At 39.1% G+C, this 16612-nt stretch overlaps 1 protein-coding gene across 1 annotated transcript in view; it reads left to right on the top strand.

The window, feature by feature from the left end:
- Positions 1-16612, top strand: part of CFAP47 (cilia and flagella associated protein 47) — a 7413452-nt gene that overhangs the window by 5627580 nt on the left and 1769260 nt on the right. The window contains exon 54 of the mRNA XM_044071840.1: positions 8783-8887. Coding sequence (XP_043927775.1) covers positions 8783-8887 — 105 coding nt within the window. The remainder of the gene's footprint in view (positions 1-8782; positions 8888-16612) is intronic.

The raw sequence follows: 16612 nt of genomic DNA, 5'->3' as shown, positions 1-16612 counted from the left end.
AATTTACCCCACTCACATTCCACTTTCCCATCACTTCTCTCTCTCTCTGCAAGTCTGGGAAAGGGTAAGTCAAGACTCCTGAGTTCTCTCCATCATTCAAAAAGGATACTTTCTGGTGGGGAACTTCCTGCCTTCTTTCAGGGGCACTCATCAACCACCAAAGGAGCAACTACCATCCTTTCCATAGGTAATTCTAGATTTGTGGAGACAAGAAACCATTCAGGAAGTACCTCAAGGCCAAAAAGGAAGAGGTTTCTACTCCAGAATGTTCCTGGTGCTCAGAAAGGATGGCCCTTGGATGTCCATCTTAGATCTGTCTAATCTTGACACCTTTCTGAAGGTACCCACCTTCCATATGTTAACTCTTCAAACCTTGGTCCCTCTCATTCTGCCACAAGCCTTCTTAGCCTCCCTGGATATCAAAGATGCATACCTACACGTTCCCATGCACCCCAACTGCAGGAACTTTTTACATTTCTCTGTGGTTTCCTGGCATATTCAGTTCTCTGCCTTGCCCTTTGGACTTTCTATCACACCTAGGGTGTTTACAAAATGCTTAGGTCCTGTGATTGCCTATTGCAGGCTTCAGGTTATCCATGTTTTCTCTTACCTAGATGATCTCCTCTTTATGGCAACCTCACCCGAGATCCTAGAGAAAAACATTATTTTTCCATTTCTCTTCTACAATTCCTGGGATTCACCATAAAGTACAAAAAATCCATTCCCTGCCCCTCTCAGGATCGCATCTTCCTGGGGTGCAGGATTCAGACAAACCTCATGAGAGTCTTTCTCCCTCCCCAAAGGCACTGGATCTCAAGTCCTATTTTAGAAACCTTTGGCCTCTTCACCACATTTCAGCTAGGGAGTTCCTTAGGGTTTTGGTTTTCATGGCATCCATTATCCCAATGCCAAAACTGGCAAAACTTCACATGAGGACATTCCAGTGGTTTCTAAAGTCTGTTTGGCTGTAGCCTTCACACCCTCTAGACTTCCCAGTTCCTCTCACCTCCTGTCTGGAGGGGGGGACTTCAATATGCAGATCCAACAAGGGTCTTTCAACCCAGGACTGCCCCTGCACTCTGTACCTTCAGTTCAAGAGCTGTTCGCAGATGCTTCAGATGTAGGATGGGGGGCAGATTTCAGAAACCTGAAAGCTCAAGGGATATGATCCCCTTCTCAACAAAAGGAATGCATCAGTGTAAGGGAGATGAGGCCACTGTTGCTAGCCATTCAAACCTTTCATCCTCTCTTTCTCCCAGGACCTAAAAAAGTGTTCACAGACAATATGACAGTCATCTGTTATGTGAACAAGCAGGGGGAAACCAAATCCTACCTGTTATGCAGGCTGGCACTCCAGGTCTTGGAGCTGGCAGTCCAGTACAAGGTGATGCTTCAGGCAGTGTACATCCCATTCAACCAAAATTGCGTGGCAGACACCTTGAGCAGGTCTCTAATATAGTCCTATGAATGAATGGTTCAGATGAATGTATTTCTGAACATTGTCCACCACTGGGGTATTCTTCAGGTAGATCTCTTTGCCTCCCCCATGAACACAGACAACTTTCACAATTTTGTGCCAGAGTCGCTCACCCTCTGGTCTGGAAGATGGATGCCTTTTCATTCTCTTGGAAGGGGATGTTTCTGTATGCATTCACTCCCCTTCTGATCATTCTGAAAGTCCTGTTCAAAATTCAGCAGGACAAACCAAAAATCTTGCTGGTGACCCCCTTTTGGCCAAGACAGCATTGTTTCCCTCTTCTCCTGCATCTAGCCAAGGACAGTCACAGCAAGTTGCCTCACAGGAGTGGATCTTCTCACACAAGACAAAGGAACTCTCATCCATCCCCACTTGTCTACCCTTCAGCTGACACTGTGTGTGATAGGGTTTTAATTCCTTTTAGACACCTTTTCTTGGAGGATGTGCTTAGGGTTGCCAGGAAACCCAATACCAGAAAGTCCTACCTAGCCAAGTGGAAGAGATTTTCAGTCTGGTGTCTCTCACTAGACCAGGACCCACTATCAGTGGAAATCCATCTGTTTCTATCCTATTTGTGTGACTTGTTCAATACTAGCTTGGCCTACTCTTCATTGAAGGCCCATATGTCATCTATTTCTGTCTGTATGCCTCTATCCCCCTAGCTAGCATGTTTGAGACTAAACGATTTCTTAAAGTGGTCCTTCACATTAGACCTCCAGGAAACCTATTTCTCCACCATGGGATCTTAATTTTGTGCTAGAAAAACTGTCTCTTCTCCCATTTGAGCTAGCTTCATCAGTGTCCTTGCAACATTGCTCCTGGAAGACTGTGCTTCTCCTAGCTATCACTTCAGCCAGATGTGTGTCTGAGCTCCAGGCCGTCATGGCTTCTCCCACCTTTTTAGTTTTCCATAAAGACAGAGTATCCTTGCATACCAACCCTTCTTTTATGCCAAAGGTAATCAGTGAATTGTCACTCGGCCAATCCATTCAGTTACCTACTTTCTTTTCTTCTCTAGCAAATCCTAGTGGGAAGGTATTGCACACCCTGGATGTGCATAGATAACTTAGATTTTACTTACACAAGACTAAAGCCATTAGAAAATCAGACTACCTTTTTGTCTCCTGTCATCCCAGGGGTCTGGGATTGCCTGTTTCCAGAAAGACTATTTTTGCTTGGATTTCTAAGGCTATTTCTTTCTGCTATGTGAAGCATGGTAAAACCCTTGCTTTTTCTGTAAAGACCCATTCCACTAAGGAAGTAGCCTCGTCAGGTGCCTTCTTCAAGGGATTGGACACTAACTCTATTCTTGAAGCAGCTACTTGGACTTCTGTACATACCTTCACTAAACATTACAAACTGGATGGCATTTCTAGATCCAGAGCAGGGTCTGCCAGAGCCTTACTCCATGGGTTCTTGGAGAGCTCTACTGCCTCTTCCTCCACCCTCTCATCATGAGCTTTGTATTCTCCCTCGTGTTAAGAATACTGCAACAGATGAATAGAAGGACATAGAATAGTTATGTAAAACCTTACCATAATGATAGATGTCCTTCTCTTCTCTGTTGCAGTATTCCAATCCCTCCCTCCTTCCCCCTGGTGGTTTGGTTCCTTTCCTTGGATGGTCATACCAATAAATTCCAACACCTTGGATCAACTTATCCACACCCCCACCAGGGGAAGCAGTATCCTAGACCTGGTCATTACGAGCATGGGTGACTGGTGTACCACACCAGAGGTCAATTCCTTGTTGGTCAGATTCGACCACAAGCTAATCAGCCTAGACATCCACATCCCGCCCCCACCCCCCACTCCCATTAGGGAAACCATTATAAAAATTTTCTCTAAAGCCAACTTCATACTTCTTAAGACAGAAGTGGCAAACTTGATGACACCCATGCAGACGGACAATAGAGGTATGACTGCTGAATCCTACACAAATGCACTTTATAAGCACTTACACAAGTGCATGGATCGTGCTATCCCTAACAGAACCAAGATGCTATCCTCCAAAAAACGGAAGCCAATCTGGTGTCCCCTGCCATAAACAAACTTTACAACAGAAGAAAGAAACTGTTGCAAAAAAGAGTAAAATCCCATGACTGGACGAAGTCCCTGTTCAGCCTCCGTAAGAAGCTGAGACGCCTCATAAAATCCTCCAAAGCTAGTTATGAAAACAAAATCGCCACTGATTCTAAAGACAACCGCAAAGCATTCTATAGCTATGTCAAGAATCTCAATGGCAACACTCAGATCTGCTCTGAGTTACAGCACAATGGCACTAAATATTCAGAATCAGCTGATATTGCCAACATCCTGGCAGATAGGTTCAGTGCTAACTTTACCCCCCCCACCCCCTAAATGGCCTATCTCTATACCAGAAGAATGCAAAGTTCCTGTAATCACTAGTGCACAGGTAAAAAAAAACACACTCTCCAAAGCCAAGAACACAGCATCCATGAGACCTGACAACATCCCAGGCTGCGTTCTACATGAACTACAGAATGAACTGGCACCCTACCTAAGCACCATGCTCAATCATAGCCTCACCTCAGGCTTTGTGCCCACTGAATGGCGCACAGCGATGGTTATCCCACTCTACAAAGGGGGAGCCACCACGGACCCCAGGAACTACCACCCCATTAGCCTAATGAGCCTGGTCTTCAAAGCCATGGAATGTATCATCATGGAACTTATAAACAAAGACATTGGTAATCTTCAAACTCTGGACCCCACCCAGTTCGGGTTTTTAAAAGGCAGATCATGTCTCCTAAAACTGATTGACTTCTTTGAAGCAGTCACCAAAGCCATAGACAAGGGTAAGGTGTTTCACACAGCCTATCTAGATCTCGCCAAGGCTTTTGACACCATCCCCTACTCTGGAATTATAGATAAACTCATTAAACTAGGTATAAATCCCTATGTCACAAGATGGGCTGTCAACTGGCTCACTGACAGAACCCACACTGTGAAAGTAGCAGAGTCCAAATTCGACTTCAGACCAGTGACAAGTGGTGTACCAAAGGGTTCAGTCCTGGGTCCTCTCCTGTTTGGTATCTACTTTTCTGAAGTACTGGCTAACACAGAAGGTCTTTGGCTAACAAAGTTCGCAGATGACTGCAAACTAGGAGCCATAATTGAAACTCCTAATGATGTGGGCATCCTACAAAAAGGCCTCACTGAGACAGATGCCTGGTGTCAAAGCCATGGCCTCAAGCTCAATGCCAAAAAGTGCATTGTCATTCCTTTTGGTAAAAACTCTGTACCCATGAGCTACCACATTGGTGTTAGTCTACTTAACACCAAAAGTGTGATAAGAGACCTTGGGACACAGGTGGACAGTAGTCTCTCCTTTGATAACCACATCGCCACAGTGGTCAGGAAATCCTTCTATGTGGCACAGCTCATCACAAAAGGTTTCTCATCCAGGAAGAAAGAGGTCATTGTTCCCCTCTACTCATCACTCATTAGACCTATTATAGAGTACAATGCCTCTTTTGGTATGTACCTCACAAGACATCTACAACAACTGGAAAGGCCACAGAAATACCTCACAAAGAGGATTACCGGCCTCAAAGAGATGCCCTACGCAGACCGTCTCAAAAAACTCCAGCTTTATTCCGTCGCATATCGCCTACTCAGAGGCGATCTCTGCCTAACATACAAAGCTATGTCAAATCCAGAGCTGTTAGACATGCTCCACTTTAAGAAGTCCCAATCCCTCCAAGCTACACGCTCTAGGGACCTAAACCTTTTCACCACAATAAACAGAACATGCTGGAGGGATAGATTCCTGTCCCAGAGACTTCCCATACTCTGGAACAAACTACTTCTCTATATCAAAGAAAGCTCCTCACTCAAGAAAAATCTTGATGATTGGATGGGAAATAAGAAATTCACCCTGGGATCACCTCTGTGGCTGTGCTCAACAGGGGCACAGGGAAAAATTTTCTTGGGTGGCGAAAGCCAGGGTACCTTTTTGGCCAGCCTTGTATAGGCCCTAGGGTGAATAGCCTAGTACCTACCCATGATCCTACCTATGAACCTATACCTTGCTTAGGCTGGCTTCCTCCTGTGGCATTCAGTTCTGAGGTAGATGCGTGTGTACATCACTTTTATGGCCGACGTACTACAGCAGCCTACATGTGACGTACCATGCATCCTACAGTAGTGAAAGACTTTTGTATACTGGCCAACACATGTGATGTACCATGCATCCTACAGTAGTGGAAGACTTTTGTATACTGGCCGTCTTCTGTTCGCCTGCAACAGGGATCTCCCTCATGTTAAAAATACCGCAACAGAGAAGAGAAGGACATCTATCATTATGGTATTGATTTACACAACTGTTCTTTCTGCTGACATAGGCAATGTCTCAGTTTGCTACTGTAATTTTAGATGAGTGGTACAGAATGTCTTTATTAAGCATGTTGATTATGGTACCAAATGTAGTGGTCCATGAGCTGTTTGTGGCATGCTTTGAAAAACATTTTTGATTGGCACTTATTTTGTTTGTGTTATTGGGGACTGCTAATTAGACTGACAAATCTAAACAAGCTTATCCCAATAATCCTCTGTGCATTATTACTGAGGAAAAACTTAGAGCCAATAATGATCTCTAAAGCAAGGCAGAAACACACTGATCTACTGTTCTGGTGAGTGCATCACATAGCTGTACTTTATTTTCTTTGGGAACAACAACCCTAATAGCACATATCAAAGTGCGGCGATGGTGTGAGATGAGATAGTGGTGGCAGTGGCTGAAGATGACAGTGATCTACATGTAGTCAGGATGGGAAAGATGACTCGCATTGTCTACTGTAAGATGGCTATGACAAAATACAGCCAGATGTTTGGTCATATTGCTAACAGACTAAACTTGTTTTTTTTTTCATTCTTTACTCCTGCTGTCTGTCAGTCATCCACCTTCTCTCTCTCCATGGCCAGATGGCCCACTCCTTTCTCCAAGGCTGAGAGGGGTCATTATTCAAACAACCATTATGAGTGATTATTTTTTTTTTTCATTTTATAGTTTCCTTATCCATATCACACACTCCTTTGAAAATAAGAGTGGGGAGTGAAGTGGGATGGTGAAGGAAGACACACCCTCAGTACTGCATGTGGTGGTCCCTCCTGGCATACCAACGCCCCACCCCAGCACATGAGTGGGGAAGTTCTTGGTCTCTTCCAGGAAATTATCCCCACCCAGTGTTCTTGCAAGTGAGTACTACCCCTCCCTATCCACAGGAAGAGGTAAGTGGGCCATTCTCCTTTACTCCTCCTACTTTCTGCCTTTCTCCTTCAGTGCCAAGGCCGCTGTTTGAAGCCTAGTTATCTGGGATGCTGTCAAGAATCCATCTCCTGCACCACATAACCAAGCTGGTAATGGGATAAATTTGTTGAACAGAAGATGATTCTTCCTTTTTCACATGACAAACCTTACTGAGAACATAGCTAATCAGTTGTCTGCATTTTGGGTGTCTATATCTTAGAAAGGGCATACAGTTTCCTTAGTGTGTTCAGTAAAGAGCAAATATTATGCTATGTGGCATGAACTATAAGGAGCCCTTCCAGAGATAAGTGTGACCCATTTAGCATGAAACATAGTAGCGATTGAAAGGCAAATCTGTGGTATTTAGGTTAGTTAGAGGACTACTAGAGGTCTGGTTGTTGTGTTGAAATAAAGTGGTGAAGAGACTGGCTATAGAAGAGACTTGAACAGAATATTTTCAGAAGTGACCTGAAAAAACATTGTTTTACCAAATGGTGGTACCTATCTAAAATACACTTTTTTAAGGTTATCTCTTGTAAGAGTCTATATAGGTTTGAGAAGTGATGGTATTCTTAAAGGAAGCATTAGGAGATAGCATATGCAGGTGTAGTCCTAGATGCACAGCTCATTAAGTATGATAGAATTTTAGTCTCTCATCAAAAATTAGCTTTTCATTTGTTGGTTTGTCTGTGTAGTTATGGTTTGAAGCAGGATTAAACAGTTAGTTGGCCTACTTTAAAACAGTATTATTTGTAGCTTTCTGCTCCCTCAGTTGTGACCATCAGCTGCTCCTGAAGAGCATTCTCAAGATCTTGATCATTTAATGTTAAGAGTGAGTTACAACTATTTTCAGAAAAACAGATTTTTGTGTATCCCATCAATGTATTAATTGTTTGTAGTCAGACACTAACCTTCATGTGTTTTTGTTCAGGATGAGAAATGCAGTCATACAGAATTATTGCGAACATACTCTTTCAAGTTGTTGCATCAAGAATCAGACACAAATCTAAAAAATAAAGGACAGAGACCTTAAATCAGGGATGCTTTATATATTGGTACAGTTCAGCCACAACATTGATTAAATTCAGGGAATATCATCATTGTGGAAAAGCTAGAATAACTACTTTTGTCTACTCAGCAAATCCTTTTTGAGCTTTTCAGTTTTGATTGATGACATTATCAGATCATACTGTAATAACCCTTTTCATGACATGTAGGCTCATGGGGAACATTATCAGAACATATTGAAATAATCCTTTTCCATGTGTAGGCTCTGTTTTATTTTTTATTTTAATTTTTATTTTTTGTCATTTTAACTCTTGGTTTGGATGGTACTGTTTCAGAGTAGCAATTCAATGTCCCCTGATTATGAGATCTGACATAAGTCTAAGAGGAGGCAAGTGACTTTTTGTCCTCTTGGCTGTAGCATATTCTAATCTATTCTTAAACTTCAGATCTCATTGGTACACATCTGAGCATGACAGAGCTGGTTCCCTTGTCACTTTCATGTGGTAGAATGCCTGTAGGAGCCTAAGACATTACTAATATGTATGGTAATAAAGCTCAAGAGGCAGCCTTTGCCATTCCTTACAGGACATGCAAAGTGCATGAAATTATTTTTATAACCTACTTACGGCCTATATGCTGCAGTTATATCCTTAACCTTATTTAAAAGGGCACCATTTTTATCTTGTAAATGAATGTTAAACACAGACAATATGCACTCTGTAATTAATGCTATTACCAGCGTACAAAGCCAAGATGAAGTGTACCTTTATCACCTTGTTTTGTTATTCAGTCTACAGCAGAACATTTATAGGGAGTACATGTAATGTGGCTAATGCTCCGTGCTATTTATGTCAGAACAGTTTATCAGTTGTAGAAGAACATTCATGCTGGGGGGGACTGTACATAGTGGAACACATTAATCACATAAACATCAGCACTGTCAGTGCAAGGTAGAAAAAAAAGGAAATGGCAAGCAGCATTATTGATTTGTTCTGTTTTTTCTCCTCAATTTTATTGACTGCACAGGTGAAAGTAATGCCACACTCCACCACCAAAGTACCAGTTCAATTTTGTCCGTCTGCACTAGGACGTGCCAGCCACAAGTCAACTGTCACATTTAAATGTCCACAGGTATGGTAGTAAATTAAAATACCAAAAGTGCTGTAAGCATGTGTAGATGAATTTGATTAGCTTGCATGTACACGATTCAAAATAATACTGCACTCACAATTTTATCTGATCCTCTGCAGGTAAAATATTGCAACATATTAAGGCGTTTTCTTATTTCAGTTGTTTATTTGTTTCATCCAATTTGTATGATGCCTTTATATAAAGAGGTTTTGCCTCCTGAGTTGTCTACCCTTGGCAGTAAGATATGCAATAGATTTAGGACATTAGAAGATTGCCAATATGTTTTCATAGTCTGCAGTCATTATTTTTGGAATAAAATAATCTTCCAGTATTGTACTTCGCAACAAAACTCTTTACAAATGTAAGGTTCAGTTACTTACACTTCCTTATTGTGTACATTAAACACGGCACCATTGATTCTTGCTTCAGTTCAGCAAACAGAAGAGAAGGCAGGGTGGCTAGTTGAATCACATCACTTCATCCTGATGTCTAGAGAAGTAAATGACTACAGTCTGCTGTGCATGCTAATAACTATCTGGCAGACACACATTTTCCAGAGGAGGGACTGTGCAAATGTCTGCTACTAGTGTTCAGTTGATCCACAAAAAGTAATAAGAAAAACAGATATGCTTTTTAGATATTCTTCCTGCTTTTGTTACTGTAGCTAGAAATGGAGACCAGCATATAACACCTAAATCTGCCATAATGCTACAAAAATAGTTTGGAAAATAAATCAGATCAGCAAGGTACATTCCATGTTTTGCCTGCATGTGTTTTATCGAGTGTACCATTAGCAAGATATCTGATTATATTATTTTGTTTCTGCAACAGCAGAAATTGCAGTTCACGTTTATGTATGACTTTAACTCTGACATTACACTTCTTGTTTCCCATTTGTTAATTTCAACTGAGCATGTTCAAACTTTAATCTTATCTCTACCCTTTGTGTTTCATTTGAATCAATATGTCACCTATTTAAATGCTTGGGCTGTACCCTGTAACCTTTCTGTCCTATTACAATAAACTTTTAAATGCCTTTCATTGCCCTTTTCATTGTTGAATCGTTCAGTATTTCATTGTGTTTGCCATTTACTTTACAAGCTTTGATTCATTTTAGTTTAAAAGTGACAAATAAATGAAAACATGTAAGTATGCAAGCACGAAACACTTGAATAATGATTTTAGTAATGCATTCTATATTACTTGTATAGCTGTTTAATTTTTTCTTCATAAAATGAAGCTAAATTGAAAACTCTAACAACTAAATTTCTTAGACAAGTAGCTTTCTAGTACTGACTCGGCTAATGAAACTGCTTTGCAGAAGAGGTTTTTAATATTCTTGCATTCCTGTCCTTCTCTTTCTTTGACACACTTGGCTGAGTTAAGAAATATGTCTCCCCCATTGCTGTCTGGGCTTAATATGATTGGTACTAACTTTGAATGCTTTGCTCTGCAAAAAATAAGTATTGCTCACTTGTGAATGTAGCTTTACTCAGAATTACTTTTGTCATTACAATTTAATAAACAAAGCCAATATGTAAGTAGGCAAAGGCTTTTTTTTCCTTTATCAGTTTTATTTATACACATTCAGATACAGAGTAGGAAGTGGTTTGTATGTTTTCATTAGTCCTCTTTATGAGAGTCAAAATTCATTAAAAAGGTCTGGTGTTTTGTGTTAAGACTTTGATTCCATTATCTAAATAAACAATGCATGATTAAGAATATCGGTAGGACAATTCATTGACTTAACTATTCCTCTTTCACTATATTTTGTATTAAGAGACCTAAATAGAAATCCTAACAAATAAGGCTCTTGCATATATCTTGTTAACTGATGTTGTGCACATTTTTTGAGTTTATTTGTATGTTTAAGTTCATCTGTATGTCTAAAGACATGAAAAGAATGATCTGTCATATCCAACTAATGATCTTTTTTTCTTTTGAATTTCTCATGCAGTCATATACCACTGGAATTCTGAAGTCACTTTTCAGTTGGGGTAAAGCCTCCATGACCCCAAGCAAGTAATTTGATTCCCTGCACCACAATCAGCTGTAAATTCGCTGAAATTTTTCAAGAATGTGATTCCCCTGTCATGAAACAAACTAGATTTTAAAGTTTGTAGTACTATCAACCAATTGGCTACTAAAAAGAAAGCACCAAAAAACAAATACTTTGCACTGATAAGGCGGAACAAAACTTCCTCCAAAAATGCCCCAAGATGTTGAATAATTAACACCTCTAATTTAAGGAAAATAATATATGAATACCTATACGATATTAAAAAGAAAGTGAAAATGCAGATTTATTTTGTTCTTCATTATAGAGGAGATTCGTAAGATCCTAGAGGTTTCCCTTGGGAGACCAAAATAGAATACAGAGAACTGTAATGGCAATTGGTATTAGACACGAGTAGAATCCCAGGGCTTAACGATAATATATCCATCACCCCAGTGTTAAAACTGAAAGCAGCTAGATTATGATGGATTTCTATTATTAAAATTTCTATATGGAGGTAATTTTTGGTTTAATTATTATTTATTATTTCTTTATTAATTACATGATTCATATAATTATATTTTTATTTATGTATTCACATTTCATATAGTAGGCATATTTAAGATGTTTTAGATGTGTTTTAATAGTCATGAGATTTCTATTTAATAATGTATGTACAGCATTTTTAGTGACTTGAATTTAGTTTTTCTCCCTTCATTTCTGTATTAGTAAAATTAGCGACCCCTAAACGGGAAAAGCCGAAAGACACAACAACTATATATATTTTCACTCAATTTTATGGTAATTGGAAACAAATGTACTTCTCAGGATAGCTCTTTGTGTAGTCTCTTTTAATATGTCTATATAATTCAGTACATACAATATGATATTAATTTTATTATATTTTTAACATTTTTATATATTATTGTACATATCTTCTTGATTTTGAAGTTTTATACACTATTTCCATATGCTATTTAAAGATGGTATATAACTTTAATTGAACTAAAATGGTTACGGATGTGACGTAGGAATCAGAACTTTATATAATGTGTCAGATGAGGTTAATTAAGTCATTTTTTTGTGATGAAACCCTAATAGCAGGATGATAACACTGGTTTTATTTAGCGTTAATTTAGTTGAAGTGTTTGATGCTGGTTTACTTGGTGATTTCATGCCATTTGCATGGATTTTGTTCAGGAAGTTTCACTCAAGCCTAACACTGCAAAGTGTTTGGGTTTTGGTGCTTTATTCATGCACTGTTTCTCTGCTCCTTTGTTCTGTTTCTTTCCTACTGAAAAGAAAGCTTATAGATCTGTATGGTAGTGTAGAACAAAATTCTGTCTCCAGGCTCGTGAGACATGATAATAACCTAGAACTCCTCCACATCCAGCTTACCATTAATAAAACCCATTTATCACATCATAACTAACTATAGCACCCCCACTATCCCCCCAACCCATATCTCTTACCTGTATAGTATGGAGTCCCTATGCATTAAGCCAAACCTTATTCTACTATAGGTCTTCAACTAACTCACAATCAACTTGGACACTCTTACATCCCCTAGAGATTTCTGGCTGCATAAATACAAACTGTCTGAACCAAACAGTCTGCACCCAACTATGTCAGACAAAATCCTGGACTTGGTCCTCACCAATACAGGATAAGTCTGTCCCCAACTGTAAGACTAAAGATGGAGCATCTACAAATACCCCAGTATTCAGAGATTATGTGAAGGCTAATCTACTAAAACTGAGTGATGACCTGGCTTTATTCAACATTGCCCTCAAATCTGGTGACCCCACTGTATATGCAGAATCCTTTACAAATAAATTCTGTGCACATTTGAAGGGCTGCATAGATGCATCTGTCATCCTTCAAGGGATATACAATACCAAATTTTAAAAATAAACTGCTCTGGTGGAACCCAAATATAAACAGGCTCTACAATAAAAAAAAAATCATTGCACACAACAATAAATGTAATACTCAAGATGTTAAACATGCTGTTGCTAAACTTAGCAAGAAACTCCAGTCTCTTATCAAATCAATGAAAGCTAGATATGAGGTATAAATAGCCACCCAGGCAAAAAATGACCATAAAGCTTTCTTTAACTATGTTAGAAACCATAGAAACAATACCCAGATTTGCACAAAGCTAATAGTAAATCATATCACATACTAAGATCCCGAGGGCATATCCAGTCGAGTAGTGGATAAAGTTTGTCTAATTTCACCCCACCCCCACATTCCCAGAGCACATACTTGGATCTAAACCCCCCTCACATCTCAAAACAGCAACTCCTCAATGGAATTCCCAAGGCCAGGAACACTGCTTTTGTGTGGCTGGATAACATACCATGTTGTCTGCTAGCTAGCCCGAAACAGAACCTGGTACCCCCCCCCCCCCCACACACACCCAAAGCTCTTCAATATCAGTCTCCAAACAGGCTTTGTGCTGGACAACTGGAGGACATCAATTGCCATCCTCCTGCACAAAGGTGGGGCATCAGTGGACCCAAGTAATTTTAGATCCTTATGTTTGATCAGCCTCATCTTTAATGCTATAGACAGGATCATTATTGAAATAATAAATAAGGACAAGGGTAACCTACAAACGTTTGACCCAAGCCAGTTAGGTTTTGTCAAGGGCCAATCCTGCTTGCTTAATCTGGTTGATTTCTTCAAAAAGGTTACTGAATCAATGAATGAGGGAAAATCTGTATACACAGCATATTTAAACTTGCATAGGTGTTCAACACCACCCCATACTCCAGCATTGTTTTTTTTAACAAAAAACATCTCTTTTGAATTATCACTTATAACATAGACAATCATGAATTTATGTAAATGAAAACAAACCATACTGACATATTTTCAGTAGCAAACATTGTACATCACATATGATCTTCAGTACAGTCATTGTCAATTGAACATTACATATCTCATTCAGTTCTGCCCTTCACTTAAACCTCATTCCTCCTCCAAAACATTATCCTGCATATATTATTCCCACAATTCTCATTTTTCTATGTAATTTTTACTTACCCTTTTCTAAAGATCCCACTTCCAGTTCTTTTCTCTCTCTTACTATATTCACCAATTCTAATATGGTTGGTTTAAATTTTGATTTTCATTTTCTAGTAATTGCTGTTTTGGAAGCCACCTGAATTAAACTTGGCAAGGTGTTACTATGTCTAGGCAATTCAGATCCTGTGTAAGAGCTCAAAAAACATTTCCTTAGTTACACTAATTTGTGCACCTAATATTTCTGATGAGTAGTCTGCAGGGAATTTTTAAAGTCTGACAACTCATTACACTCCCAAGCAAATGTGTTCCCAGTTGTCTCTTTCTTTCCCATCACACCTATAACATTTGCAATCTGCTTGAAGAAAAATTATTGAGTCTGCTTGGGGTATAAAAATACATATGCAAACACTTCCAAGCAAAAATTCTAAATTGTCTAGACTTTGTTGCATATTTGGAAGCCATATATATGCATCCTCCCATTGTTTCTGTATGAAATGCATTTCCAGTCTCTTTTCCCAACCCTTTATAATCTCCTCTGATTGATTCCTATAACAATCATGTAATATTAACTATCACCTACTAATTACCCCTTTTTAACAGTAGCTTCTGTTCTAGATTCAACTAAAAACTCTACCAGTGCTGGTCTTTCGCTTAGGATCTGCACTATTAATTTCTCTTTGCCAATACTCTCATATCAGTTCTTGATAGGGAAGGAAGTCTCCAGTCTGCATTCTAAATGTATTCTTGGCCTCTTCCCATTCCATTACCTTTTCTCTCTAACCATTTTCTCCCAATACCTTGGTTTCTTTGCCAGTTTTCTCCAGTAAATTCCAACCCTCGCTTGCCTATTCTCTGTATCTCTAATTGCAGTCACCCCTATTGGCAAAAATCTCCTTTCTCCTGTGTTGGCTTCATTCTTAGAATACTTTCTGCTGTTTTATGAATGTAATATTCTGCATGGCTATTGTTATTCTCCTTAAGGATCTGCATCCAAAATCACGGTCTCCCCTTATTTCTTGAGCTTCCCCCATGTGTCATCATCCCTTTTCATTTTGAATTATAGCTTTCTGCCTATACTGTGTATAGAAGCCTTAACTCTGTAGCTCTGAAATATCTTTTCAAATCAGGTAATCCCAAATCACCTTATTCTATTGGAAGGACCAACTTATCCCATTTAACTCTTACCCTCCCAGATAAAATCCTTCATCTCTTTATTAATTGCTATCCACAACTTCTCCTCTAACTGATAAAAAATGCCTGACCTATGTATAATACTAACTGGACTAAAACATTTCCACTTCTTGTATCTTACTACCATATCCATAAAACAGAGCTTCCAGTTTCTTGTTTTTTATTATCTTTTGGATAGTCTCTTTCCACATGTCCTTAGCTGCCATAAGAGAATCATTTTTATTCCATACTCCTGTACTTCATTTTATCATGTACCAATAAATATGGGTATTGCTGACCAATTTGTGTGTAGGTACAGAGTTTATATGTATTGCCTTTGCTTTATCTTCATTAATTTTGTATCCCAAAAAGACTTGAAACTGCGTCAGAATGTTCCATAACACTGAAATGCCCTTTTCTGGTTTTATCAGGTACAAAATAATATCATCTGCAAATAAAGCTAATTTTTTTGATTACTGTACCACTTATATCATTGAAATTTCTGATTCCCTTATTTTCCTCGCCAATGGTTCTAAATATAATGCAGATAACAAAGGGGAAAGAGGACACTACTGCTCGGTTCCTTTTTTCAAACTGAACTTATGAGAGAGGGACCTTCCCACTTTAATTTTCGCCTCCAGTCTTCATATATCCTCCCAACTAACCTTATCATTTTATCAGAGATGCCATTACCTTACTCATAAAATTCCAGCTTACTCTGTCAAATGCTTTCTTGGCATCAGGACCTACCAACAACAGTGGTATTTTCTTACATTCTGCTTCCCTCTGGATCATCATTGCTTGGTTAATGTTGTCAAATGTTTGCTTCCCCTCCATAAAACCACATTGATTTACATCTATCAATTTTGCCAACACCTTTGCAATTCTTTTAGCCATTACAGACATAAGCACTTTGTAATCATGGTTTAGAATCAAAATGGGTCTATATGATGCTGGATCCGACTGGGTCTTTATCATCTTTTGGTATTAAAGCCACCACAGCCTTCTTCCAGGATGTTGGTGCTTCTCCTCCTTTTAAAATTTTGTTAAACAAAACATTCTAGATTTTTATCACTTTCTTCCCTCCTAGCTTCCAAAGTTCCACAGGAATACCACCTATTCCTGGAGACGTCCCTGTGGATTAGTTATACTTCTCCATTTTTATTTTTTCTCCTCCTACCTTAACTTTTAATAATTTAATCTCATCTATCTCAAAACTTGGCATATTTAATTTTTCCATAAATAATTCCATTTTTACTTTTTCTTCATTTCCACATTTCTCTGCTTTATACATATTTCAGAACATTTCTCAAATATTTCAAATACTTCTACAGGATCTCTAGTTATTTTTCCTTCTTATAGGCTCTCTAAACTTGGCAACAGCCCCTTTCTGCTTCCTGTTGCCCAAACCACTGTGCACACACAGTATTTCCAAATGCAGCTCTCTGCATCAAGTGCAATTTCCCTTAACAGCATACAGAGGCCACAGTCAGTCCGGGGCTGTTTTCTCCCTCTTCCATCCGATC

Source organism: Protopterus annectens, chromosome 5.part0 (assembly GCF_019279795.1).
Source record: "Protopterus annectens isolate FY-2018-M chromosome 5.part0, PAN1.0, whole genome shotgun sequence".
NCBI lineage: Eukaryota > Metazoa > Chordata > Ceratodontiformes > Protopteridae > Protopterus > Protopterus annectens.
This window is presented reverse-complemented; position numbering and strand designations above follow the sequence as displayed.